A 27,936-nucleotide genomic window follows, 5' to 3' on the forward strand; every position below is an offset into this window, starting at 1 on the left:
GGGGGTATAATTGCACTTTAGTGAAAAGGAATCCCTGGGTAGCGATAGTTTGAGCAATGTTATAGTTGAGGAAATGCATAAGTACAATCTCACCTCATTTCGCCAGCCTGCCAGAGATTTATAACTTGACAGCTGAAGGCATTTGGGAACACCACTCCTGGTCTGGCTGATTTATCTCCTTCCCATCTAAGTCTTCAATGTATTTCTCTTTTTCAGTCAACTAATCTTTACTTTGGTATGACCTATTTTCTAATTATTCATTTTTCCTGTCATTCCCATTGCTGTGTTTTTGGTTCCATAATATACATCTACTGTGTCTGTCCCTATTTTCCTCATTTCCTCTCCTTAACCTTTTAAGAAAATGTTCTTACTTTTCCCTCTTTATTTAATTTTATTTTTTCCATTTTGGCTGCACCACATGTCTTGCAGGATCTCAGTTTCCCATCCAGGGATTGAACCTGGGTGATGGCAGTCAAAGCACCAAATCCTAACTGCCCTGCATTTTCTCTTTAGTTCAAACTCTTTTCTAAAAGTTGTTGGCACTTGCACTTTTTAGGCCTGCTGTCCTGTGTGGGTTTTCTCCTCTAAATATTCTTAACACATTTTGACCTACTGAAGAAAATGCTATTTGGACAAGCAAGTTTCTAATATTATCCTTTCTTAAACAATTGTTTCAAAATTTTAATAAACACATTTGTACTTAAATTTGATTTTTTAAATTCCATGGAATACTTTCTTACTCACACACACAAAGCACAAAGAAAGGATTTTGCATTTGTTTAGTGGTGAAAACTGTGAACCCAAAAGTACACAAAGGAAAGATCTTTATTACACCTATGTTTAAAATAAATGCTTTCTTACACACTGAATGAAGTTCCATTGGCATTATCCAAGTTTCTTGCTGTTTTAGGAAAATGCCATGTGGTCTCTCTGTTTACAGAATAAAATCTGGGCTAGTTCATGGACTTGCAGAGTAAGGTTAACTGACAAGACTTTCATTGAAGTTTATACAAGTATTGTATTATGTTCAGCACCTCACCAAATGCACTGAAAACAGCAAAATTCTATTTTAGAATCTTTGGGTCAAAAGCCAGAATTTGATTTTTTTTAAAAAAAATAACAATACTTTCTACCCAAACCTGGTGAAGAAATGATTCACATGTGCTTAAGGCTACCCAAACTGTGATACTCCCTGAATGATAAAGAGAATAAACAGAAATGTGAATTGATAGTTAGAATTTTGTGTGTGAAAAGAAAATAACGGTCCCAAATATTTATGAAAAATTATAGAAATTTGAGATTTTATAACTGGTTATTTAAAAAATTAACAGGCCACAGTTAATAATGTGTTAATGTGAAGAGTAGAATGTTTCTTGAAATTTTGGCCTGTGTGAAACAAAACATTCTGAAATGTTAAAACTGGTCCTCTCCTCACTCGGGGAATATCCAAGGTATGGTCACTAGGCATCAGAATGGTTACTTAAAGGAGTATCATAAAATCATGCAATGGCATCAACATCAACCACGTGTTTTCTTGACTCAGAGAGAGATATTGTGTATTGGTTAGAAATTTGACTCTGAGCCAGGCTAGCTGGAAACAAAAAAATCAGCATGATCATTTTCCAGCTGTGTAACCTTTAGCAAGTTAACTAACCTCTCTGTGCCTTGGTTTCCACACAACAAAATAAGGGTAACAGAATAACAAGAGCGTACATGTCACAGGATTCTTCAGAGGAATTAAATTAACATTTAGAACAAGGCCTGGCATCTAGTAAGTACTCAATATTAGCTTAAAAAAAATTACTTTCAAGAAATATTCATGCTAAAGAAGACTTTACTGAGAATACAATTTCATCCAGCCAAGAAATAGAAGCTATAGAAGCATCTGCTTAAGTCAGACTATATGTATCCCTCATATATATGAGTAAACACCTTAGAAAATTATTCAGAAACCGAATATGTGAGATACCAGTATGCATTCTAGGCCAAGTAATAAATGCATGCATGATGTCAGGGCAACCAAGGATTTTTAGTAAAATAGTTAATGAGATAATTTAATACTGTATTAAAATCTACATATTAATCACTTATTCAAAAATGGGGAAGAAAAAAATTATGACCCAAAGTCCATAGAAATTAAAATTAGAGATATCTGTAAATATCTTCAGTGCTTAAAGTCATGCATTTTAAAATTCTAGTCATGATTAGAGTGTGTAGCTTATAAGAACCTTGCAGTATTTGAGAGAAAGGCTTTTGTTTTTAAGTGTGTGTGTGTGTACATGAAGACTGAATCAAGTACACAGCACACTGAGGCTATATTATTATAACACAAGACCAAGTTTTGCCTGTACCTCCCAGCAGGCCTTAACCAACTGCTGGCAGGTGGCCTCACCAGATTTGTTTGTTTTCCTTCTGTTCTTTTCCCAGTTAAGGCAGCTCAACAGTGCCCTGTGATTGCAGCAATTCAAATACCTGGTGAATAGTTTCATCTTTGCCCTCTCACAATTTCAGGGGCTTTTCTCCAAAGGTGATCCTGTGTGTTTTCCTTTCCTCCTTTCCCCTGAGGACTTTGCCCTACCCCTCTCCCCCTCCCCACTCCCACTCGCTATAGTCATAAAACCACTGTGACATTTTTGGCGTTGGCCACCAGATGACGCCCTTCTCCTTACTACCAAATTTGTAACTGGTTTTTGCCAGATGTAAAATAAAATAGGTAATTTAAACGTTGGTATCTGATTTAGAAAGGCACAGGAACCAGAGGTCAAATTGCCAATGTCTGCTGGATCATAGAAAAAGCAAGAGAATTCCAGAAAAATATCCACTTCTGCACCATTGACTATGCTAACGCCTTTGACTATGTAAATCACAACAAACTGGAAAATTTTTAAAGAGGTGGGATACTAGACCACCATACCTGCCTCTTGAGAAACCTGTATGCAGGTCAAGAAGCAACAGTTAGAACCAGACATGGAACAGCAGACTGGTTCCAAATTGGGAAAGGAGTATGTCAAGGCTGTATATTGTCACCCTGCTTATAACTTATATTCACTTTCATCAAGAGGCTCTTTAGTTCTTCTTCGCTTTCTGCCAGAAGGGTGGTATCATCTGCATATCTGAGGTTATTGATATGTCTCCTGGCAATGGCAATCTTGATTGCAGCTTGTGCTTCATCCAGCCCAGCATTTTGCATATGCAGAGTACATATGCAGAGTACATCATGCAAAATGCTGGGTTGGATGAAGCACAAGCTGCAATCAAGATTGCCATTGCCAGGAGACATATCAATAACCTCAGATATGCAGATGATACCACCCTTCTGGCAGAAAGCGAAGAAGAACTAAAGAGCCTCTTGAGGAAAGTGAAAGAGAAGAGTGAAAAGCTGGCTTAAAACTCAACATTAAAAAAACTAAGATCATGGCATCCAGTCCCATCACTTCATGGCAAATAGATGAGGAAACAATGGAAACAGTAACACTTTCTTCTCTTGGATTCCAAAATCACTGCAGATAGTGACTGCAGTTATGAAATAAAAGATGCTTGCTGCCTGAAAGAAAAGCTATAACCAACCAAGATAGCAAAATAAAAAGCAGAGACATTAGTTTGCTGACCAAAGCCCATCTAGTCAAACATATGGTTTTCCAGTAGTCATGTATGGATGTGAGTTGGACCATAAAGAAAGCTGAGTGCTGAAGAATTGATGTTTTTGAACTGTGGTGTTGGAGAAGACTCTTGAGAGTCCCTTGGACTGCAAGTAGATCCAACCAGTCAATCCTAAAGGAAATCAATTCTGAATATTCATTGGAAGTGCTGATGCTGAAGCTGAAACTCCAATACTTTGGTCACCTGATGTGAAGAACTGACTCATTGGAAAAGACCCTGATGTTGGGAAAGATTGAAGGCAGGAGGAGAAGGGGATGACAGAGGATGAGATGGTTGTATGGCATCACCAACTCAGTGGACATGAGTTTGAGCAAGCTTGCAGAGTTGGTGATGGACAAGAAAACCTGGTGTGCTGCAGTCCATGGGGTCGCAATGAGTCGGACACGATTGAGCAACTGAACTGAACTGAACTGAACCGATCTGACTTCAAATGTAGCTGATCTTAAGAACTGATGAACAAGGCCAGAAAAATTAAGCTAAGAAACACTGAAAGAAAATGGAAATTTTATAATTGTGGTTATTTTTTAAAAATTAACAGGCTACAGTTAATAAATGTGTTACTGTGAAGAGTAGAATGTTTCTTGAAATTTTGTCCTATGTGAAACAAAAAGAACATAAAATAAACTGTTGCCTAATTAATTTTAGTATATCCTTAGTAAGGTAGGAAACAGTATGAGCAAGGAAGATTTTTGGCAGTCTGCTTTGAATATGGGAGGATATTTAAGGAGAAAGAATTTGTGCTTCCACCGTGGTTTGGAGGCAAAATGACCAATGTGTTACACTTTAGGTGATAATGTCTCTAGGGTAAAGAAAAACAATTAATTCAGCTACTATAATTTAATGAAAATAAAACATTAAAAAAATTAGAAGCAGTACGGTGATGGTGGTGGTTTAGTTGCTAAGTCATGTCAGACTCTTTTGACCCCGTGGACTTGAGCCTGCCAGGCTTCTCTGTCCATGGGATTCTCCAGGCAAGAATACTGGAGTAGGTAGCCATTTCCTTCTCCAGGGGATCTTCCCAACCCAGGAATCAAACCCAGGTCTCCTGCCTTGCAGGCAGATTCTTTACCCACTGAGCTATGAGGGAAGATCCATGACCCCTTAGAAGCAGTATAAATGTCCCCAAAATAATTTAATGATGAAGTTGATTAAGTACATACATAAGATGGACAAATGCATCAGGAACATCATGTACAGTTAATTATGTATTTATTAAAATCTACGCATTTGTTAATTTTATGTATTTTAATATGGCAATAATACTGAGAAGAAATACACAAACTGTTAATAGAGTTAGCTTTGACTAATGGAAGGAAAGTTTCAATTCAACTCATTTTAAACTTTTCTGTAGTAAGCACAAATTCTGTGTACTTTTATCCACTTAACTTTCATAACCAGAAAAAAAGAAAAGTTTAAAATAGTTGAGATATTTGTGCCCAAATTTAGTACTTACCAAACAAACTTCTGTGCTGTATTTGGTCTGAGGCACCTGCCCTCCGACCTCCAAGACAGAGCCTTGAACATAGTTATGCCACCAGTTGTACATAGCAGCATGAAATAAACATGAGTTATTTGGTGTGTGTGTATATATACACACATATATATATGTGTATATATGTATATATTTCTATTTTCCCAGCTTTAATATGAGAGGAGTTGCTCCAGTTTATGGAGGGAAATGCCCACACCCTAGTGGCCCTGATTGGAGCAGGACTGTGAGGTCCAACACAGTAACTAACCAACCCTCCCAATCTCAATCCCGTGAGTGCTGCCAGACAGAGCTGGCCAGTGTGGCAATGGAGAAGTTAGCAGTCACATTCCAGGGTTCTTCCCTCAGGAACTTTGAAAGGAAACATGGCTGAGATTGGTTTTTGATGTTTTTCCCTTCACTTGAATCAAAGTCACTGAGTATACAGACAATGAGATAAGAGAAGAGCCATCTCCACAGCCACCTCCTTCTTTCCCCACTTAGTCCAAGTATCTGATCATCTGAATGCAGGAGCAAGGAGCTAGATCAAAGAGCCAGCCTGACTGAGTTTGACACCTATCTCTGTCCCTGGCAAGCTGTGAGATACTCTATATTAAATTTCACTTTCTTCATCTTTAAAAAAAAGAGGGGGGAAAATAGTACTGATGTCAAAGACCTATTGTAAGAACTATATGAGATAATACATGTAAATGGGCACTCAGAGAACTAAGTCTGGCACCACGTAAGAGCTTTTAAAATGTCAGCCATCTTATCCTTATCATCATCATCTTAATTATCATTTTCATTATCAGAACAAGGAGATGGTGTGAGCAGGGATCCAATCCTGTGCTACTTCAAGTCTGGCATACAGAAGAGGTATTGCAAAAGTGCAGGTGTCATTAATCTAAGGAATCCCACATGGCACCTTTGCTCGAATTAAAAAAAGATATCCTTCCCCAAGACACTTCCCACCCATTTTAGAGAAGACTATCCTAATAGGCACAAACATCCAGGAAAGGATGCCTCTTCTAGAAAAGGTGTCTCCTCGGGTTGTGCAGTGCACAGCCTTCACAGCTGTACGATAGTCCAGATCTCCTTCTGATGGAAGAGACCACAGGGCTTGGTGACAGGTGAGTTCTCAATAACAGAGGAAGGGTTAAAAGGAAACTTGAATGGGTCTAGGAATTGCCTGGATGTGTGTGCCAAATTCTGATAGAGGCATTAGAGTGTATGACCTAAGGAGAAGGTTCAAGCTATCCTCAGAAGTTTAAAGGAATCACGAGCAACCCTCCCCCACTACCCCCACCCCCAGATTTAAGGAACCTCGTTCCACAGTTAGGAGATGAGATGATGTAGGTGTACGAAGTCTGAGGTGATGCAGGAAATCAATGTAGGTTCTAAATGTAGCCTGGGATTCAGGAAAGCCGCTTCTGGGGCAGAAGTCACAGCTGGGGCCGTTTAACAAGCAGGAACTCAGAAACCTAGATGGTGAACTTTTCAAGAGTGAACAAGGAAGGTTAAGAGCAGATAGTTCCTGAGACAGTTCCCATTTCTTAGCTCCAATTGTCCTGAGCATGAAGAATGCCACAAGGCCACGTGCTCCCTGAGTCTTGAGTTCTGTCTCCGCCCCATAAGGGTCTGCAGGCTGCCCTTCATTCACATTCGGCTAAGGCATAGTTGACAGCGGCTCCTCCTGCAAAGACATGTCCAGGAAACAGGCGTCACAGACTTTGGATCCTCCCCTGACCCCTCATCCACTCATGTCAACTCTGACCATCCTCTTTCCAAGGAACCCCTGGATTTCAGGCACCATAATCTCTCATCTGCAAATGCTGAGTCTCCTTGCCTAACTGGTCTCCTTGCCTCCCATCTCACTTCCTAACAACTCACTCTCCATACCATGGAGATTGGATCCTCCTTTGCTGATTTAAGTTCCTGCATTGACCCTTTCCACCCACACCCCCATAAGAACCCAAAGGCCCACAAGGTTCTGCAGGAGCTGGCTTCTGTCTACCCCTTTTTTCCCTGCACCACAGATGTTCAGGAAGTAGAAATGCAGACTGATAAGTATGTAAAGTCAAGGGTCAAATTGATGATAATTTCTCACTCCCCAGCATCTGTCACTCTCTCCCATGTGCTCGGTTGCTTCATTTGCACAGAGCTCCCCTCATCCTCAACATTACCTAAAGAAATTCTACTTCTTCAAGATCCAGAAGCTATGGTTGATCCGCAGATGAATGTGGTCCTCCCTTCCCTTGACCCCACCAAGAACATTTGCTTCATAGGACCGTCAGGGGTCTTTAACTGCATTTACCTGTTTCAGGGATTTCATTTCCTACTAGACTTGAGTTCTGAGAATAGCAATGGTGACTTAACCTCAGAGAACCTGCACTACCTTAAACAGCCCTTTGCCAAATAATAGGCGCTCAACAGATGTCTGTTGAAATAGGAGCTTTCATTCTGAGGAGCTTTCATTCTGAGAGAAATCAGATTGGAAATCAGCAAGAAATTCCTGCTCCCAGGGAGGTGCCAGGGTTCCCAAAGAAAAAAGAAGAGAGGGCTTCTCATGGATGCCAAATCCTCTTTGCCTCCACCTGCCACACTTTCTGCAGGAAGATGAGAGTGTCCTGGGCGCCATGGTGCTAAGAGGCTTCCTCCTTCTTCCTACTCACTCGAAGACTGCCGTCTCTTTAAGATTCTGAACAAAATTCCAATAAGGAAGATGATGACGCAAACAGCAATCCCACTGAGGATTCCAGTGACCAGGGTGCCAGACAGTGAGGGCTCTAAAACAGCAAAAGCAAATGAAAGCCCATGACGCTGCCCCCAGCCCAGAGCAGACCCTCCCCTGACTGCCCTGTTGACCAACCCCAGCCCGCCCACACCAGGTTTTCTCAGCCCCTGCCTCTCATCCATACCCCAGGTGGCAGTGAGGGGCTGATCCAGGCCTGGGTGCTCCACTTGGCAGCTGTATCTCTGCTCTTCCCCAGGGAGCATGGCCAAGGCCACCCAGGCCTGGTAGGTCCCGTCCCCATTGGGCAACACATCCTCTGGCTTAATCTCCTTGGCATCCAGGAACTGCTTGTCCTTCAGCCACCTAATGGTGATGTTCTGGGGGTAGAAGTTCAGAGCCCGACACCGAAGAGTAGTCAGTGAAGAGGTCACGTGATGAGTCACTTTCACCAAAGGAGGCACTGGACAGGAAGAAGGGAGGATCTGGAGAGGGACTCTTCCTACCCATGCCAGGAAGACCAGAACATTCACTTCCTTTCTTTACCACTTTCGCTTCCCTTTCTTTACCACTTTCACTTCCCTTTCCCTACAGATTGGAGGAAGGAGTCACCCTGTGCAGACAGAGCAAGCTGTAGGAAAGACACACCACCATTTTGTGTCCTAAAATACGTTACATGATTCAGTTCTGATGTGGGTCAGTCAGTCATAGCAGCCTGTTCTCCAGTCCCACATGGAAACATGCATACCTGTTGCCCATGTGCTATGTTCTTTGTTAATACTTTAAGTTGAATCAAATGAAACTGCCCCTTGTGTGTGCATGTTAAGTCACTTCAGTCTTGTCTGACTCTTTGGGACCCTATGGACTGTAGCCCACCAGGCTCCTCTGTCCATGGGATTCTCCAGGCAAGAATACTGGAGTGGGTTGCCATGCCCTCCTTCAGGGGATCTTCCCAACCCAGGGACTGAACCCATATCTCTTATATCTCCTGCATTGGCAAGTGGATTCTTTACCACTAGTGCCATTTGGGAAGCCTGAAATTGCCCCTTATGAGGATCAAAACTGATTGAATACGTACTCTCGGTAATTTCACCTGGTTCAACCTGATAAAATTCTTGTAGGAAGGGGTCTTGTCAGATAGTCAGCCTTCATGACTACTAGTATGTTCTGTGAAAGTAGCTTTGACCCCTAAAGATTGTGCTACTCTGACCAGTTGCCTCATTAGGTAATTTCTTGCCTTGGTATTCATTCATATGAAAATTGGCATCTCTGAATCACTAAAGGTTACAAATGGGCATAGGGTTCTTGGTTAAATTGAGAGAAAAATCACAGTTACTTCTTTAGCTATGTGCATGGAAAAAAATTAAAATCATGACTCACATCTCAACTGTAAGGGGGAAACCTCAGAGCTAGAGACCTCGAGGTGGAAAACTCAGACCTCAGTTCCTTCCCAGGAAGTCACACAATATTGGCCATCTCTGAAACCCCAGCTGAGGATCCTGTACCTTGTACCCCGCCTCCACTCCTTCAGGAGAGGGCCAGAGAGTGCTCCCGCCGTACCTTGCTGCTCCAGAGGCCCTCTCCCCAGCTCCAGCAAATGCAGCAGCTGCTCGGGGCAATCCCGATCCAGGTAGGCCCTGTTCTGCTTGGCCCGAATCTTGTTCACTTCCCACTCCAGCTTGGTGACTTGGGCCCTGGGCTCTGCTGCTCTCCAATCCAGTGTCTCAGGCCGGAATTCAAGATGGTCCTGCCCATCGTACCCGTACTTCCAGAACCCTCTGGTGCTGTTGTCCTCTTGCAACTCACAGCCCAGGATCACCTGCAGGGTGTGGGACTCTGGCAACGCCCCCAGCTTCGTTACTGAAACCAAAGGAGCAGGTCCCTGTTTCTGCCATTGTGTGTGTGTTAGTCGCTCAGTCGTGTCTGACTCTTCGCGACGACCCTACGGACTGTAGCCTGCCAGGCTCCTGTGTCCATGGGATTCTCCAGGCAAGAATACTGGAGTGGGTTGCCATTTCCTTCTCCAGGAGATCTTCCCAGCCCAGGAATCGAACCCAGGTCTTCCACATTGCAGGTGGATTCTTTACCATCTGGACCACCAAGGAAGCCCTTACAGGGATTACAGGAACCATTACAAGGACTGAACAACCTCAGGAAGCAAACACTTGCCCTCTTCTCTGCCCCCCAGGACCTCAAATAGCCAGGATCTCAAACCTCCCTCAAGATGCATCTGTGAAGCAGGGACACACCCCGCCCACCTTGGGAAGGTGAGGCCTGCTCTTCACGCACCCTTGCTTTGGTTGTGGTTGTCCATGATCGTCCAGAAGTCCACGATGAACATGTGGTCCCAGCCTTTCAGATTCTGACTCAGCTGCAGCCACAGCTGGCTGGTGGCCCTGCCCCAGAGCCATGGGGCGCGCCGCTCTGCACGGCGACTCTCATGATCATAGGACACGAACAGCTGGTCATCCACGTAGCCCAAAGCCTCAAACAGGGGCAGCCCGAGGTCTGGTTTGGAGGCGCCCATGAAGAGGAAGCGCAGGGAGTGTGACCCTGGGGAGAGGGCAACAGGACACATAGGAGACTGGGAGTCCACACACGGTCTGAATCTACTCGAACCAGCTGTGTCTGGTCCCACCCTGTGAAAGTGGGTGGTGCCCTCCCTCCCCATGACCCTTTTTCCCCAAGACCCTCCTTGTGCCATGTGGGCTGGACCCCCTTTCAGCCCCCAGCCCCTGACCCAGAACTCACAATTCCAGCAGCCTCCCCTTGGGGACAACAGATTTTAGAAAATCCCAAGACGTGTCTAGCTAGGGCAGTTGAGCTCAGGAGTTGGTGCTCAGACCCAATTAGATCCAAGTCCAGAGGAATTATTGTCCAGCTTTTATCATTGCTTCCATCTCTAAACCCTTTCTTGTGTACAGACAGACCTCTTTTTTTTTTTTTTTTTTCCCTTTGAAGCTAATGTGTTTTTTTACAAATTGGTTTTTGGCAACCCCACGTCAAGCAGGTCTATTGGTACCACTTTTCCAACAGCCTTTGCTCACTTTTATATCTCTGTGTCACATTTTGGTAATTCTCACAAGATTTCCCACATTTTCATTATTGTTCTATTTGTTATGGTGATCTGTGATCAGTGATCTTTGGTGTTACTATTATAAAAAGATTTTGACTCTCTGAAGGTTCAGATTATGGCTAACACTTTTTAGCAATACTTTTTTAAAAATTAAAGTACATATGTTTTTTAAGACAATACAGTTGTACAGTTAACAGCATACAGTGTAGTAAACACAACTTGGGCATGTACTGGGAAACCAAAAACTTTGTCTGAGTTGTTATCTTATGACGTTCCCTTTATTGTGGTTGTCTGAAACTGAACCCACAATATCTTTGAGGTCTGCCTATAAATGTTTGCTGTTAAATGCTGGCAAATGTGCTGATAAATAGCTCAGGGTATCTTTCAGCATCAAAATAGTTCCAAATCAAATGCAAATGTGAAAAAAAACATCCAGAAAGCCCAAAGGGACAGGCCTTGGGCAGGTGTGAGTTTTCTTATGCATTCCCTTAATTCTAGATGGGGGAGTTCAGTGTGTATCCTCGATGCCTAGAACAGTGTCTGGCAGGTAGTCGAAGCTTAATACATACTTGTTGGATGACTAAATGCCAACTTCTAGATTTCGATCGCTGACCCTGAACTCTAGATTCTTACTCTCCAACTCTTCCTATATGATACCACCAGTTGGATGACTCATTGAATTTCAAACTTGAACAAGTCTAAAATCAGGCTCTTGGTTGCCCCCAAACTGCTCTTTCTTCTACCTTCACCACCTTGGAAATGACACCACCGATCCCCCTGGTGCTGAGGCTGATAAAATAAAGATAAAATAATAATAGAGCCACCTTGACTTTTCTCTATCATATGAACCTTCATAGATCCCTCAGCAACTTCCTTTAAAATAAATCCAGAATAGAGTTTTTCTCACCACCACCTCTGCTCCCACCCAGCCCAGTCCATCATCTCTTGCCTGTCTGCTTCACCCTGGTTTTTTTTTTTTTTTTTAATCACTGCTCCCTTCATTCTGCTTTCCATAGAGCAGCCAGAGCAATCTTTTCAACAGTTATTCTTGATCACATCACTCCTGGTTTGGAGTCCACACTGCAACCTGTGAGGCCCTAGGGGACTCACCCATGGCTCCTTTGCTGAACCCATCACCTGTTCTGGGCCTCCGGAGCCCTTGCTCTTTCTTCAATCAGGATATTTATTTTCTTAGGGACATCTGGCAACACCTGGGGACGTTTTTGGTTGTCACGACCAGGGAGTGTACTAACATCCAGTACGTAAAGGACAGTGACCCTGCTACATGTCCTACAGTACACATGACAGTCCCCACAACAAAAAATGTCAATGAGTGCTGACGTTGCAAATCCTTGCCAGGTCCCCCTAGCCTGTCTGGGAAGCGCTGCTCCCAGTGAACATCACCCTTACTTACTTCAAGTCTCTGCTCAAACCCAGCTGGGGACAGTGGCCTACCCTGACCTCCTCGCTTCACAGGTTACCCTGATGCTCTCTATCCCTTTGTGTATTGTCATCCCTATCTACTCGAAGGCAAAGCATCGACTCGACTTGGCTCCCTGCTCTTGATATACTTGTAGTCAGTGAAGACTTTCCTTCATCAGACTTTATGATTTAACCTCTACTGCAGAGTAACTTTTAAGAATTGCAACTATGAAGAGCCCTGGGTAACACTGACAAAGTTACTGGTGAGCAGGTCTTATTTTGTTCTCATCATCTATAAAGTATGGATACATATACGACCTACCCTCCAAGTGTGGTTGGGTCAATGTATAAAGCATCCAGAGCTGTGCCAGACAACGGTGAGGTCAAACACTGTCAGCCAAGATTACAACCAGTAGTAGGTACTTCCTGTCAGAAAACCAGACTATCTAAATTCTTTGTAACCTGGGGAAAGGATTTAACCTGAAGTTGTTAACCACTAATAAAATCAAGATATGAATAGTTCCTACCGCCCAAAGGCTGAGTAGAGTCAAACCAGATCACAGATAGGAAGGTGATTTAAAATTTAAATGTCTTACATGCTAACTATCATCTCTTTGGCCTCCTTTATATACAATACTATTAACATTGCAAATTAACAACCCCAGGCTGAAAAGAACAGTGAGAATCAGTTCAAAAGTTCAAAAATATCAGGCAGGTTATTTTTCCAGGCAAAAGAACAGTCCCCAAGAGTAAGGCCTCTGGCCGAACTCTCAAGAACCTCCTATCCTCAGTCTGTGCCAGAGGTTCGGAAATGGAAACCCGGCGGCCTTCACTGTGTGTTTACTCCCAGCCCTTAGAGCCCCCGAGTGTGGAAACACCGGAGGGGGCGCTCCGGCCAAGGTCGTCCTCGGTGAGAAGAACTTCCTGTTTGGGGCGGGATCGTCGGTGAAAGGACACAATCGAAGTGCGTGCCTGCTAAGTCGCTTCGGTTAACAGCAGAAACAAGAAAACCGAGATCGGAGGCCAAGGACCCCTAATCCTAGCTCGACCTCAATGAGAGATTTCTATTCTAAAAGCGTCCAAGCTGGGAGAAGGAGTAGGTGGTTCCGAGCGCCAAGCCGTGGCAGCAAGGACAGAGAGTGGGCGGGGAGTGGGAGGTCAAGGTCTTGGGACGGGAGGTCCCCTAACCCCATCTGCACCTTCTGTGGCCCGCATGCCCCCCGGGAAAAGCTGGGGGAGGGCACCGCGCACAGGGCTGAGCAGTCGTTCGGAGCTTAGCGAACTCCCAAGCGCTAAGAAAAGCTAGTTTCGATTTTGCCTCCCCCGCCGCGCCCCTCTAGCGCCCGCAGCCCCCGGACTCACGCGGCGGTCGCCCCTGCGTGGCCGCCGTCCGCAGGAGGATCAAGAGGAGAAGCGCCGGCCGGGCTCGCGGGCCCATTTTCCCGGCTCGGACCGCGCGTCCCGGCGCTTTTCAGCCGCTTGGGTAGGGCGGGGAAACGGGGATGATCCAAGAAGTCACCCTGGAGCCATTGCCGAGGCTCTGGGGATCCCAGATGAAACTTCCTGGCCAGTGGGATCCTTTTCCGGGGCTGCTGCTGAAAAGAAATGGGTCTCCTGCGCTAGAACTCTCTCTCCTGAAACCCAGAGTACCTGCTTGGGAAACACTCGGTCACACAACTGTCTCTTTGGTTTTTTAAATCCCGAGAGGATGCTGATTGAGAATATATTTAATGATTTTATGATCTAAATATTTACCATTTAAATATTGAATAACTTGAATATTCAGGTGCACATTTTCAAAATTTTTAAGTTCAACTTGCCAATCTTGATATTCAACTTACGAATATTTTTTGCATAAAAACTTCATTTTATTCTTTCATCAGAATTTAGTTAAATCATAAACTTAATAGATTAGAGCCTATCTATTGCCGTATCTTTCATAGCTTTTATAGTTACATTTCATGAACTGCTCATTGGAATCCTCTGGAGAATCGTAAAACCTGTAGATGTTCTCCTATAGCCCCCGGACACCCATTTAATTACTGTGCGATGCCACCAGGGCACTGGGATTTTAAACAACCCCCTCCCCCACCCCAACACAACAAAGTTTGAGAACTACTGTCTTAGACTTTTCAAAAGAATATTAAAAAATATTTAGGAAAAAGGATTTTCCTAAAACCTTTAAATACCTGGTAAATACAGTGATACCTTTAAAAGCACGTATGCAAATTTTTGCCATCCAAGAAAAAATTCAAACTTAGAAATTTTGGAAAGTATGGGAATATGAAATAGGGTGGAGAAAATGTTGAACATTGATGATGTGTACATGGGAGTTGACTGTACAATTTTTTTTTTCCCTAGGTGACAGCTTTACGGACATAAAATTCACTTACATACAATTCATCCATTTAAAGTTTAAAATTCTAAGGCTTTAGTATATTCATAAAGGTGAGCAACCATATCACAATCAATTTAGGACATTTTTCATCCCCTCCACAAAGAAACCTTTCAGTAGTACCTTTTAGTCATCATCTCCAAATTCCACCACCCGCACCCCCCCCTCAACCAGTCTCTAATCTACTGTTAAAAAACAAAATTCAGCACAGTAAATTTTAAATATTGAATTGACTTTATTGAATGATTCATGAGTCAGGCAACATACCATCTAGTAAATTGAGGAGAGCTCCAAAGAACTACAGAAAAGGAAAAATGTATCTTTACTATGGCCTTTTTCTGGCTTCTCAGAACCTCCATCTGCTCATCTGTGAAATGGGGATAATAAACTCTGATCACCAAATGATACTCTACATGAATGAAATTTTACAGCTTTTAATAGATAATGACACTCCTAGAGGGTAATAATAACAGATCTGACAGATTAGGAACAAACTATTTTGGTTTAGAGTGCCATCAGAACGAATGACATAGCATAATGAAGTGTCTCATTTGCAAAGAGTTTGAGGCCAATGCAACGACTATTTTTGTCAATTGTTATCTTTCAGCTCTTCCAAGAGCCTTAGAAACTTTAAGGGAGAAAATGTCCTCTATATTTAATATCTACCAGTGAAAACTGTCCATATATATTGTTTTCATTACCGATGAGAAAAACAACAAAGTCTACTCTTGCTCACTTTAGTACAGTTTTTGTAAACTACCCTATTATATCTTATTTCTGATGAGTATATGTGTGTGCCATAGGGGCACATACAATCTGTAAGGCAAAGTTATATTGCAAGCCACTTGAACTCTCTGTCTCAATTTTCTTGTTTTGTAAAGAGGTGGTGATAATAGCTACTCCACAAAATGATACTTAGAATTAAGTTTAAGAAACCCCCAAGTTGATAAATGAAGCCCTCAACAAAGTTCCTGGCAAATAATCAGGGCTAAATTATATTTATTATTATTGCCTGTCCAAATATAATATTAATATCATCAATGACCTTTTTTTTTTTACCTGAGGATGCTGCTCCCTACCAGGTGACAGATCAGTATCCTCTTGCAGATTGTCTATATTGTGGTTAATGGTTATTCCACAATTAATAATAGTTTTAGAAGATAAAACATATGCAGTCTCTTTAGGTCTCTGGATTCTGGGTACTTTTCTTAGGCCATGCTACACAGCATGTGGAATCTTAGGTCCCCGACCTGGGATGCAACTCATGCCCCTTGCATTGCAAGTGTGGAGTCTTAACCACTGGACAGACTGGAAGTCCCTGGGGTTCTTATGCCTAGTTTGCTGCTCACATTTAAGACACAATTAAAGTGGCTTCTCCCCAAGGTTTCTGCTCCCATGATAGGATAAAATTGGCCATTTCCTCCATTTGTCTCTACAGTATACTAACAGATGTAAAACATTTCTATCCATTCTCTTCTCCTATATTTTCCCCTTTATTCTAAACTGTATGTACAATGGGGGTAGTTATGTGTGCGTTTCCTCCTTATTAATTGTTAAAAAAGTGAATGAATCAAGCACTTGTTTCTAGTACGTTTGATAATGTTTTCCTCTTTATAGAGTATTGATTCCAAAGGGCCTATTGGCCAACCTAGTGCTTGACTACTCTGGGCACTTAGTCCACTCTCACAGCCTCTCAATACTGTCACGTCATTTGTAGGTAATAATCATTTCTGTCCATCAAGAGACTATAAGAATGAGTTTGAAATTTTCTGAGTAATATGTCAACCCAAAATTAATGATTGATGACTTAGCCAGGCAGCCAGGAGCACCAGCTGTCCATCAAGGGCAGTGTGAATTTGGAGCATCATCTAGTGTCTATTGGAGTCAATGACATCCCATAGTAAATGCTTTGGGCAAAGAAGGGCTGAGGCCGGAGCAAACTCACTTATTAAAGGTTTAATTGGACTTTTATACAACTTACACTTTAGGGCAGTCCACTTCTTGAGGCTTTGTTTGGGGCATGTGTGTTACACTGAAGGTGCTGGGTTGTTCTTAAGCACATTGCTAAGTCACAAGCCCTCTACATCATTTTATCCTTATTAGTACATAGTGTAATAAATTTGTTACTGCAATTATTATTATCACCATCATTATCATAATTGATAACCCTTAACCGGGAGAGTTCCAGTGTTACTATCTTTGCACAATAGTATTTGTTGTTGTTGTTTTTTTCCCTGTCATCCTCCTCATTGGTCATTTTTACTTTAAAAATATAAAGAAAAGTAATTTAGCATTTTAAAAATTGCTTTTATAAGGGTCTAGGGTTAACTTCCAGCATCAAGTAAAATTGATGTTTCCTCCTTTTCATGTTCACTCTCTTACCACATCTGACATATTCTATTTTTTTTGGGGGGGTCTCCAGCTTCCAAATTCCACTCTAAGGGTAGAGCCCGTCTTATTTATTTTCTTATTTCCCCAAATCCAAATGGGATTATTGATTCCTTCCTTATTCTTGCCTGCCTGTAGACCTGCTGAGGTCTTGGGGCTAACCAGTGGTATCAGGATGATCATTTGTAAAGAAAAAGAGGAATAAAAATTTCTGTTCACTGAGACAGAAAGGTGTTATCACTGACTGATTGACTTCTCTTGCTCAGTCTTGTCTGATTTTTTCTGACCCCCGTGGACTAGCCCACCTTCTATGGACAGAGAATTTTCCAGGCAAGAATACTGGAGTGGGTTGTCATTTCCATCTCCAAGGGTTCTTTCTTACCTAGGGACTGAACCTTGGTCTCCTGACAGGCGAATTCTTTACTACTGTCATCTGGAAAGCCCAAATTTATCAGGAGAAGTTAATAATTACCTAAGGGACTGGGGAAAGTATAACATGCTGCTGCTACTGCTAAGTCACTTCAGTTATGTCCGACTCTGTGCGACCCCATAGACGGCAGCCCACCAGGCCCCGCAGTCCCTGGGATTCTCTAGACAAGAACACTGGAGTGGGTTGCCATTTCCTCCTCCAATGCATGAAAGTGAAAAGTGAAAGTGAAGTCGCTCAGTCGTGTCCGACTCTTAGCAACCCCATGGACTGCAGCCCACCAGGCTCCTCCAGCCATGGGATTTTCCAGGCAAGAGTACTGGAGTGGGGTGCCATTGCCTTCTCCAAAGTATAACATACCAGGCACCAAATTAAACTTTGGTTGGTTTGGATTGCCACCTAGTGTCCATCAGAACAGACAGCATGATGTATTGTAAACACTTGATTCTACCCAAAAGGTATGATATTCATGCAGAATTAGTTGCAGGGGTGAAAATGTTTTCTAACTAAAACTCATTAAACAGACTAGTAAGTAAGTAAAAGTTGTGGGTGTATTTTAATTTTATGCACTTTGTAATAGAAAAGCAAAAGTCTTTGACTTTAGTTCAATTGATATTTGTGTGTGTGAGTGCGTGTGTGTGTGTGTGTTCAGGGTACGTGAGTTATAATAGTCTGCAGGGCTGTCCTAGGAGAAATCTGAATTCTCAATTTCTGTTTCCTTATTGGTAAAGCAATAACAATTGTAATGGTACTCATTTAGGAGAAGGCAATGGCAACCCACTCCAGTACTCTTGCCTGGAAAATCCCATGGACGGAGGAGTCTGGTAGGCTGCAGTCCATGGGGTCGCACAGAGTCGGCCACGACTGAAGTGACTTAGCAGTAGGATGGTGGTGAAGACAGAATGAAAATAGTGCATATAATGCCTGATGCATAGAAAGTGTTCGGTTAACTGTTATCTTTATTAGTATTATTGACACCTTTGAACAAACAGTGAAGAATGGTGCTATGCTGGGTTTATAAGAATGTATGTATAACTTTTAAAATAATTTTTTAAAATATATGTGTATAAAAATTTTGGTACTCACAAGGCAGCACTCTTCTTAGAACTATATAAACATTAACTCATCAATTCTCATAGCAACCTATAAAACAAGTACTATTATTGCCACTTTATAGATGAAAACTGAGAAAACTGAGGCATAGAGGAGTTAATAAACTTATCTAATGGCAATATTGAATTTGAACTCTGGCATTCCAGTATTGAGCTAGTGCTTTTGATAAATATATTATGCTACCTTTGTATTTTTCCTGAAATATTTTATAAAATTAAAAGGAAAATATAAAAGTGCTACTACATTAACCATGAGAAGTATAAGAAATCTATGTATTAACTGAAACCTTCTCTCAGTCATGTCTGACTTGTTGTGACCCCATGGACAGTAGCCCACCAGGCTCCTCTCTGTCCATGGGATTCTCCAGGCAAGAATACTGGAGTGGGTAGCCATTCCCTTCTCCAGGGAATCTTCCTGACATAGGAATCAAACCCGGATCTTCTGTATCCCAGGCAGGTTTTTTACTATCTGAGCCACCAGGGAAGCCCAACAAATTCTTTGATAATGTAATTCTGTAAGAATCTGGTTCCATCCAGAAGTCTTAACTTAAGAAGGTTTAGGTGAGTTCAGTTGTAAAAACTGAAGGGTGTTGATACCTTGGTCCCTCTTCAGTACTGACAACATGCAGTTCTCCCTGACAGCTCTGCCTGCCTGCTTGACCTTGAAAGTATGCACACACTTAAGATGGGAAATGCAGGGAGGAGAGACTGTGTGTCTTGAGTTCTGGGCAAGGAATGAGCTCCAAGAACAGCAACTCAGTGGGGTAGATTCTGAGTGGCTGTGTTGATCCTGCTTTATGTTCTTCCCTATCACTCCCCAACACATATCTTCCTTCTCTGATGGGCAAGCTAGCTTCTCTTCTTATTACAGTTTCTTCTTGAGGTATTCTTTGGGCTAGTTCCTAGGTCCAGTGACCTTCAGAAGCTACCCGGGGAAGTTTACATAACTGGAAAGACAGAACCAACTTGTTGGACTTGGTCTACTCTTATCCACTCGTCCAAATTAAGGTGCATTATCAACTATCTTAAGGTCACCTCAAAACAGGAGGCTCCCATGGGATAAGAATGTAATGGAAATCAAAATCAAATAAGAGGCTACTATGTGCTCAGCCCAGTCCCAGGAAGTGTATGTGCGTTATCTAATTTAACCCTCACTACATTCCTGGGACAAGGGGGTAGTGGGGGGTGTTACAGAGGACGAAATGAAAGTGGGGAAAACCTGAGGACTTGGCAGGATCCCCGAGTTCGTGAATGGGGGAACTGGTATTGAAAAGAAGTGTGTGGACCCCAAAGCTGCTGTCTTTCCCTCTGCTCTCTTTCGTTAACAGTTTGACTGTGTTCTCCACCTTCAGGCAGCCTTACAAGTCTCAGGTTAGCCTGGGGCTGCCAGGATTTTGAATGAGGTAGAGAATGAGGAACTTTTTATGAGTTGACCTACTACACATATTACATATACATTTATAACACATTTATATTTACAACATACTATACATATAGCTGGAGAAGGAAATGGCAACCCACTCCAGTGTTCTTGCCTGGAGAATCCCAGGGACGGGGGAGCCTGGTGGGCTGCTGTCTATGGGGTCGCACAGAGTCGGACATGACTGATGCGACTTAGCAGCAGCATACATATAGCAATACATATTATGACACATAATATACACATTTATAATACAATGTTATATACATATAGCATTACATATTATAAATTTCATATACAAACCCATATATAGTATATATGAATTATATGTACTATATAGAGATTTATATATGAAATACACAGTAGTATATATTTAGTGGGCTTCCCTGGTGGCTCAAATGGGAAACCCACTAAATACATATCATTTATATATACTGTATATGGATTTGTATATGAAATTTATAATGTGCAGTGCTCTATTATATATATTATATGTAACATTGTGTTGTAAATGTATATTTTTGTTGTCGTTTGGTCATTAAGTCGTGTCCAACTCTTTGCAATGCCATGGACTACAGCATACTTCCCTGTCCTTCACTATTTCCTGGAGTTTGCTCAAACTCATACCCATCGAGTCAGTAATGCCACCCAACCATCTTATTCTTTGTCACCCCCTTCTCCTCCTGCCTTCAATCTTTCCCAGCATCAGAGTCTTTTCCAATGAGTTGGCTCTTTGCATCAGGTGGTCAAAGTATTGGAACTTCAGCTTCAGCATCGGTCCTTCCAATGAATATTCAGTTAATTTTCTTTAGGATTGACTGGTTTGATCTCCTTGCAGTCCAAGGGACTCTTGAAAGTCTTCTCCAACACCACAGTTCACCATCGATCCTTTGGCTCTCAGCCTTCTTTGTAGTCCAACTCTCTATTATGTATTTAGTACTATGTATTATACTATTATGTATTTTGTATATAAATCTCTATATAGTATGTATAGTATTATGTGAGTGAGTGAGTGAAAGTCACTCAGTTGGGTCTGACTCTTTGCGACTCCCTGGACAATAAGTAGCCTGCCAGGCTTCTCTGTCCATGGAATTCTCCAGGCAAAAATACTGGAGTGGGTTAACATTCCCTTCTCCAGGGGATCTTCCTGACCCAGGGATCAAACCCAGGTCTCCTGCATTGCAAGTAGACTCTTTACCATCTGAGCCACCAGGGTCTCCCCTCATAATATTATATAAATGAAAAGATTATATGATGTTTGTTAATTATATATAATTTTTCATACATATAATTAATTTTATTGGTAGTAAACATCATATAAATGTGAATTATTAAATTTAATACTCAGTTTTAATTTTTAAGTAGTAAATATCTACATATATAACTGACATTAACAAAACATTGGAGGTGGGTTACTAATTTTTAGGAATGGGAAGGGGTCTTGAAATCTAAATGTTTGAGAACCACTGTTCTAACCTGTTCTCTGATGTCTTAATTTCCCAATTGGATTGGTAAGTACTTGAAGGCAAAGTTATAACTGGCTCAAGAACACTCTTTGGTTTTATTCTTTTTTCTCACAGTGGTTTGTGTCTTTTATCAGACTTATCACACTGTATGATAATATGCTTGTCTGTGTCAGTCTCACCACATATAATTCCTTAAGACAGACACTTTGCTTGGCTGATCTCTGCCTTTATTATCTCTTCTGGTGTCCTTTCCTTAACAAGTGCTTAGTATATGAGAAAAGCTCGTACATGGCATAGTGATGAGATGGGAAATAAAAAGCAAAAGTATGTCCTAAGAAACCTACCAAAATTTGTATGTCCTTGTGTCCTCCAAAATAGTCATTGTATAAGGCCCTATGTTTATTCTGATTAAGGCTACTTCCCCATATGTATTTTCATCTTGTGCTTTATAATTGCTTTCATTAGCGGCCTAAACAGATACATCTTTCTGCTATTGATAAATCATTTTGAGTGTAGTTCTGACTTTTTGAAATCATTATAAAAGTAATTTGAAAACAAGCTTGAAGAATAAGGTGCCTATTAATGCCCTAGGTTTCTTGTGTCACTTTATGTGATTCTAACAGCATTTCCAAAATGGTAGGTAAATATATTTTCCAATGTAATGCTCCTTTTATAATACTCTCCATGTATTCATTGAGCTTCCACTATGTGCTTTACTATTATGGTTCTCTGTGGAGTGTATTTTGACAGTGTGCCAGGGAATAAGATACAGAATCTTTAGTCTCAGCCCAAAGTTTCCTTGGTGAGTCAGGAAAAAGCAGGTTTAATCACTCCCAGTTGGGGCTTACAACAAGCAGACAGAACTCTATTCTGGCAAAGTAGAAGGAGGAAGTGAAAGAAAAATCGATTGTCAGTCCCTGACCCATACACCTGTCCCAACCACTCCTTTCACTCTCCTTTGAATGCATCTTGCTGTTTGAGCCTCTCTCTCCAGCTCCATTTGCACTTGACAATCTGCTTTGCATCTTTTACTTTGTCCGTCAGCTTTCCATATCTGAAGAAGATGAAACGAAATTAGCCAACTCATAATAGTCAGGATGTGTGTAAATACAAGTATACACAATTTATTGCAAGGCAGATATTTAACTCTGTCCTCAATTTGTGGCTGGCTATTTTGAAACCATCAATTTTGAGTGGAATGACCACACCCTTAATCTGAATTTTCCCTTGAGCTAATTTTAGTACGACTTTTTTTGATCACGGGCTTGTTCAATCTTATTGCAAAGCCTGAGACTTCCTGGAACATCTATAGGCTCTAAGGTCACTTTAAAGCAAATGGTCAAAAAATTTTGTATCTTCCCATCTTTTAGAATAGTTTCTAAAGATTCTGATTCAGAGCCTGTAGGACAAACTAACCAAGTGTCAAAGTATAATTTTCAAAACATGAATCTCATACAAAGACTGTGCATAGTGAGTTTGTACATGGGTCAAAGAATGATTTAAGTATTAATGACAGAACTAGCAGAATGACAAAGGTAGGTCAAAGCAGGATACAGGAGAATGAAATATGTTCAGGGCAAGAAAGAATGCTGGAAAGCTGAAAGATCAGATACAAAATTGGTTAACGTCCTATTAGGCAATACAATCATAACTTTTGGGGTTATCTTTTCTACTAGAAAGAATTCACTTGCATCTCTACTATACAAAACCCTTATTAGTGTATCAATCTTCTATAAGGAAAGGTCTAATTTTATATACTCTGAGCCTAATCAAAAAGTAAATATTAAGTCAATGTTACCTTTTCTAAAGCCATGCTGTTCCATATGAAAGCTGTCAGTCATATGTGGTCATTGAGCACTTGTAATGAAGCTAATCTGCAAATTTACAAATGTAAAATACACACCAGAGTTTGAAGATTTACCCTATAAAAAAAGAATAGAAATGGTCTCATGTTTTTTGAAGTATCAATTACATATTGAAGTGATAGTAGTTTGGATATACTGAGTTAAATAATATACATTATAAAAGTTAGATCTACCTGTTTCTTCTTACTTTTTTCATTGTGACTGTTAGAAGGTTTAAAATTATGTGTGTGACTTACATATCCACATTTTATTTTATTGTATAACATGGCCTTAGAGCATTACATGAACCAGAAGTGGACTTGTGGAGAATTCTCTAATGCAGCTTGAGAAGACATGAAGAAATATCTTTGTTTTTTACTTTTCTCAGTACTAGTTACAGGGATCTAGAGAAAGTCTATGTGTTTTTCTGCCTCTGACCTGCACTATGTGGCCAGAAGTTTAGGAGCAAGAATTTGAGTGGCTGGTGTCTGGTTCTGGACTTTAGATTTGCATACAGAGATGTGATTTGATTGATTAAACCTGAGTAGTCATATCATAAAACTGAATCACAATAATCAAATTTACAGGTTGCTGATTTCCAAAAACGAAATGAAAGTGGCTCAGTCCTGTCCAACTCTTTGCAATCCCATGGACTATACAGTCCATGGAATTCTCTAGGCCAGAATACTGGAGTGGGTAGACATTCCCTTCTCCAGGGGAATTTCTCAGCCCAGGGATCAAACTCAGGTTTCTGGCATTGCAGGTGGATTCCTTACCAGCTGAGCTACCAGGGAAGCCCGATTTGCAAAAAGGGACACCAATTTCTACTGAAGAGAAGTTCAGTGGCATAGTAATCAAGACTCTACATAGCTCTTTTCCTGCTCGTTATGCGCCCTTAGCTGAGTTTCAGATGAACAGGCGGTTCACTGAACATAGAATCAGAACAAATTGCATGTTCTTGTTTTATTTTTTTGCCAAAATATATTTGTATGATGAAGGTGCTTTAGTTGTTCATACACTTTCAATGATTTCTTACAATTCCTATGCCCAAGTCACACTGATGGATGGCAGGTCTAAAGTGATTTTCTATGGCTGCTAATTCACCCATCACTAATCTTATTAGGTTGCTAATTCCCAGAGGACATGACCAGCAGTAGACATAGTTTCCAAATGTTGAAAGAATGTTATTCAGTGAAATCATGGGGCTATCCTTAGTCTAAAAGAAGATGTCTCATGTTTCATTCATCATTGAACTTAATTTATCACATTTTTTGATTACCACATCTAAGACTGATGTCTTTAGTACATACTTCCATCTAGATGTAGTAGTATAGTGAACTTCAGAATAGAATACATACAGTCAGTTTTAGAGGGGATAAAAGGTGAGCTTATCAGCAAAAAGTGGTATAATAATTTATTTTTTCTAATTACTTTATGTCTGTTTAAAATTTTGTCATTTCACGATTTCTATTTAAAATCTCTAGTTTATCTTAAAAGTCAAAAGTGTGTCTTGTCAGTTGCTTTATTTCCATCTATATATTTGAGTTCCCAGTTAGAAAGTGTCCTGTGCCATGATATATGTTTAGATATTGTTACTGGAAGTAATCTAGAATTTTCGTGTGCTGCAATTCATTTCTTTATTACAGCATACAAAAATAAATAAATGCTTGCTTTCTTTGAAAACCGATCATCTAAATGTCCCTCACTGTTAAGTCTATTGAGGGTTATTTGTAGGCTTAAGAGGGTCTTCTTTCTTCCCTCATTATCCCTATTCTTGAGGGCCAGACCCCCCGCCTTGCACAACCCAGAGGGGAACCTGAGAGCTTTTAAAAAACAGCCCAATTTCTCGCCTTTGGAGAAGTGAAAAGAGTGCCCCGCCCCCATCTATGAAAAGAGGGATTTGATAAAGTTTCAATGTCTTCAAATCAAAGATTTAAGTCTCTAACCCCCCATCACTCAGGACCCCCCAAGGCTTACGAACCCCCTCCCATCCCGCTCTAACAGCTTTGGACTGGTCCCAGAATCCTGGTCCCAGTCCACAGTTCCTGTGGGTCTGTACGCAGAATTCACAGAGGACCTGTGTTACTTCCCTTGCGAAGAAACACAATTATGGTGAAAATTTAGGTGGAAACCATTTCGTTTTTGGTCCCAAAAGAAGAGAAGCATGTGCCCAACCATCCCTGAGAAAAAGAACTTTCAGGGGCAAAGGAGCGAACAGGTAATTTAGAAGAAAAACAGAAAGTGGTCTCCGACTGCCCAGGACTTCCCTAGGAGTTGGGGGAGTTCGGGACGTCTGGACGCGTAGTGTTTGTGATTGTGAACAAAATAAATGGAGAGCACGAAGCCTGAGGCTTCTCAGATCCTTTCCTGACCAAATTCGGGTGATTTGGTGTAGGGTATTTTAATATTTTCCCCCTTTTGTGAAGTAGAACAAACACAACTTGGGCGCATCGCGGCGGCTCAGAGCCTGCCAGCCAGGCGGGCGACCGGAGCACCAATCAGCGCGCGCCTGCGCTCTATATATACGGCGGCCCGGCCCAAGCGCAGCTTCATCGGCGCTTTGCCACTTGTACCCGAGTTCTAGATCTTCACCATGTCGGAGACTGCTCCTGCTGCTCCCGCTGCCGCACCTCCTGCGGAGAAGACCCCAGTCAAGAAGAAGGCTGCCAAAAAGCCGGCTGGGGCGCGCCGGAAGGCCTCCGGGCCCCCGGTGTCCGAGCTCATCACCAAGGCTGTCGCCGCCTCCAAGGAACGCAGCGGCGTGTCTTTAGCTGCGCTCAAAAAGGCACTGGCGGCCGCTGGCTACGATGTGGAGAAGAACAACAGCCGCATCAAGCTGGGTCTCAAGAGCTTGGTGAGCAAAGGCACCCTGGTGCAGACTAAGGGCACTGGGGCTTCTGGTTCCTTCAAGCTCAACAAGAAGGCAGCCACCGGGGAGGCCAAGCCCAAGGCGAAGAAGGCGGGTGCGGCCAAGCCCAAGAAGGCTGCCGGGGCGGCTAAGAAGACCAAGAAAGCCACGGGCGCGGCCACTCCAAAGAAAACTGCTAAGAAGACCCCGAAGAAAGCGAAGAAACCGGCCGCAGCTGCTGTGACCAAGAAAGTGGCGAAGAGCCCCAAGAAAGCTAAGGCTGCCAAGCCCAAGAAGGCCGCCAAAAGCGCAGCGAAGGCGGTTAAGCCGAAGGCCGCTAAGCCCAAGGTTGCCAAGCCCAAGAAGGCTGCACCCAAGAAGAAGTAGGTTGTTAAATCGTCTGCTTCTAAAACCCCAAAAGGCTCTTTTCAGAGCCACCACTGATCTCAAAAAAAGAGCTGTATACTCCTTTTCGTGTTGTGTATCCTTATCTTTAGATTCTTATTCAAGGGTAGGCTTACGCGGGAGTTATTGCAGATGGCTGGCACTACCCAAGGAACACCAGTGAGAGCAGGGGAGAGCGGTTGCTGTGAGTTTGCAGAGTTGGAACCCATTCCTGTGGGTTGCCCCTTGCCCTGCGGTGTCTTCTGTCAGCCTCCTGGTCAGCAGTTGCAAGCGCTTTCCGCTGGCTTGCGTACTTGGGATTTCCGCCGGCCCCGCCCCACTCCTGTGAAGAGCAAAAACAACCAGCACTAAACCCAGCCAGTTTCTCAGTCTTACGGGATATTCCGATTGGGCTAAAAACTCATTCAAAAGTCCCGCCTTGCTCGCCGGTTGGCTCATTCCTCCAGCCTGTGATTTTTCACCCTGTTTTTAATTGGATGGTGACTGTCTTCCCTCTGTGGTCTCTTAATGTTTTCTTTCTGTTGGGTTAGCCCTATTTGCTTGATAGAGAAATGTGTGGTATTTCGGACGTTTTCTACGTTTTCAAAAGTCAAATTTGCTGTCGTGGGGGCGTTGGTATTCAACCCAGGCAAGAGGGTGGGTACTGACGCCGTTGCCTCACATTCTTAATTCCTGTTTACTCTGGCAGCAAAGGAACATTTGAAAAATGCTACAGCGGTGGCAGTGATTCTTCCACCAGAAGCAAAGCTGGACCAGGGATCTTTCTGTTCCTTGCACTTTCTGACTTTATAAGCAAATGTGTGATGATTTGACAGCATCGAAAACCACTTTTAGTCGGCCATTTTGTCCTGGCCGGCCAGTCAAGGATCCTTCTTTTCGGGAACCTCAACATCTGAAAATCGTAGATGCTTTAAACGCCTTTTTGTGAAATCCAAATGTTTCTACGCTAAGTAAAAAAAAAAAAAAAAAGTGTATACTGGTAAAGTTTTGAAACGTGTGTATATGGGATGGGATGGCGTTTTTAATAAAGGGCTTTTTTTTTTTTTTTTTCATTAACAGCGTTGTATGTGGATTCTTTCATTTTCATGTCATGTCTCCTGGGTAGAGAATTTCTCAAGACCGTTTACCGGGGCAGGGGCTTCTGCAGACCTGCAGCTCAGTTTTTCAACCGCAAGGACGAATCTGTGAGTTAACGTTAATTCCTGCATTATTGGTAGGGGCCACGGAGTTCATTCCTAGTCTTAGTCACTGTGTAGGAGGAAAGCAAAAAGGTC

General features: G+C 42.2%; 3 protein-coding genes across 4 annotated transcripts in view; 1 reads left to right on the forward strand and 2 right to left on the reverse strand.

Moving 5' to 3' along the window:
* The window catches only part of LOC113881719, a 61,873-nt gene that overhangs the window by 3,604 nt on the left and 30,333 nt on the right, over nucleotides 1–27,936 (reverse strand). The gene's annotated exons all lie outside the window — the stretch shown is intronic.
* Nucleotides 4,774–13,969, reverse strand: HFE (homeostatic iron regulator). Of its 2 annotated transcripts, none has more exons than XM_027524706.1 (6): nucleotides 13,720–13,969; nucleotides 10,149–10,412; nucleotides 9,420–9,719; nucleotides 8,047–8,322; nucleotides 7,801–7,914; nucleotides 4,774–6,821 (listed from the first exon to the last, which is right to left on the reverse strand). In XM_027524706.1, exons 1-6 carry the CDS (start codon nucleotides 13,793–13,795, stop codon nucleotides 6,781–6,783), a joined length of 1,071 nt encoding a protein of 356 aa, XP_027380507.1. In that variant the 5' UTR covers nucleotides 13,796–13,969; the 3' UTR covers nucleotides 4,774–6,780. The 2 variants fall into 2 exon arrangements, with proteins under 2 accessions (XP_027380507.1, XP_027380508.1); XM_027524707.1 differs by lacking the exon at nucleotides 13,720–13,969 and adding an exon at nucleotides 12,680–13,634.
* Nucleotides 25,965–27,631, forward strand: LOC113881660 (histone H1.2). The gene has a single exon (XM_027524732.1). It carries the CDS (start codon nucleotides 26,003–26,005, stop codon nucleotides 26,642–26,644), a length of 642 nt encoding a protein of 213 aa, XP_027380533.1. The 5' UTR covers nucleotides 25,965–26,002; the 3' UTR covers nucleotides 26,645–27,631.

This window comes from Bos indicus x Bos taurus, chromosome 23 (genome assembly GCF_003369695.1).
Source record: "Bos indicus x Bos taurus breed Angus x Brahman F1 hybrid chromosome 23, Bos_hybrid_MaternalHap_v2.0, whole genome shotgun sequence".
Taxonomy (NCBI): Eukaryota; Metazoa; Chordata; class Mammalia; order Artiodactyla; family Bovidae; genus Bos; species Bos indicus x Bos taurus.

Bases quoted from the DNA above. Each gene is read 5' to 3' on its own strand.
- LOC113881660 (XM_027524732.1), top strand. From the start codon at position 26,003: ATGTCGGAGACTGCTCCTGCTGCTCCCGCTGCCGCACCTCCTGCGGAG.
- HFE (XM_027524706.1), bottom strand. From the start codon at position 13,795: ATGGGCCCGCGAGCCCGGCCGGCGCTTCTCCTCTTGATCCTCCTGCGG. The intron at 9,720-10,148 runs GTGCGTGAAGAG...CTTTGGTTTCAG, and splicing joins CAACCACAACCAAAGCAAGG to TAACGAAGCTGGGGGCGTTG. The intron at 6,822-7,800 runs GTGAGTAGGAAG...ATGTCTTTGCAG, and splicing joins AAAGAGACGGCAGTCTTCGA to GAGGAGCCGCTGTCAACTAT.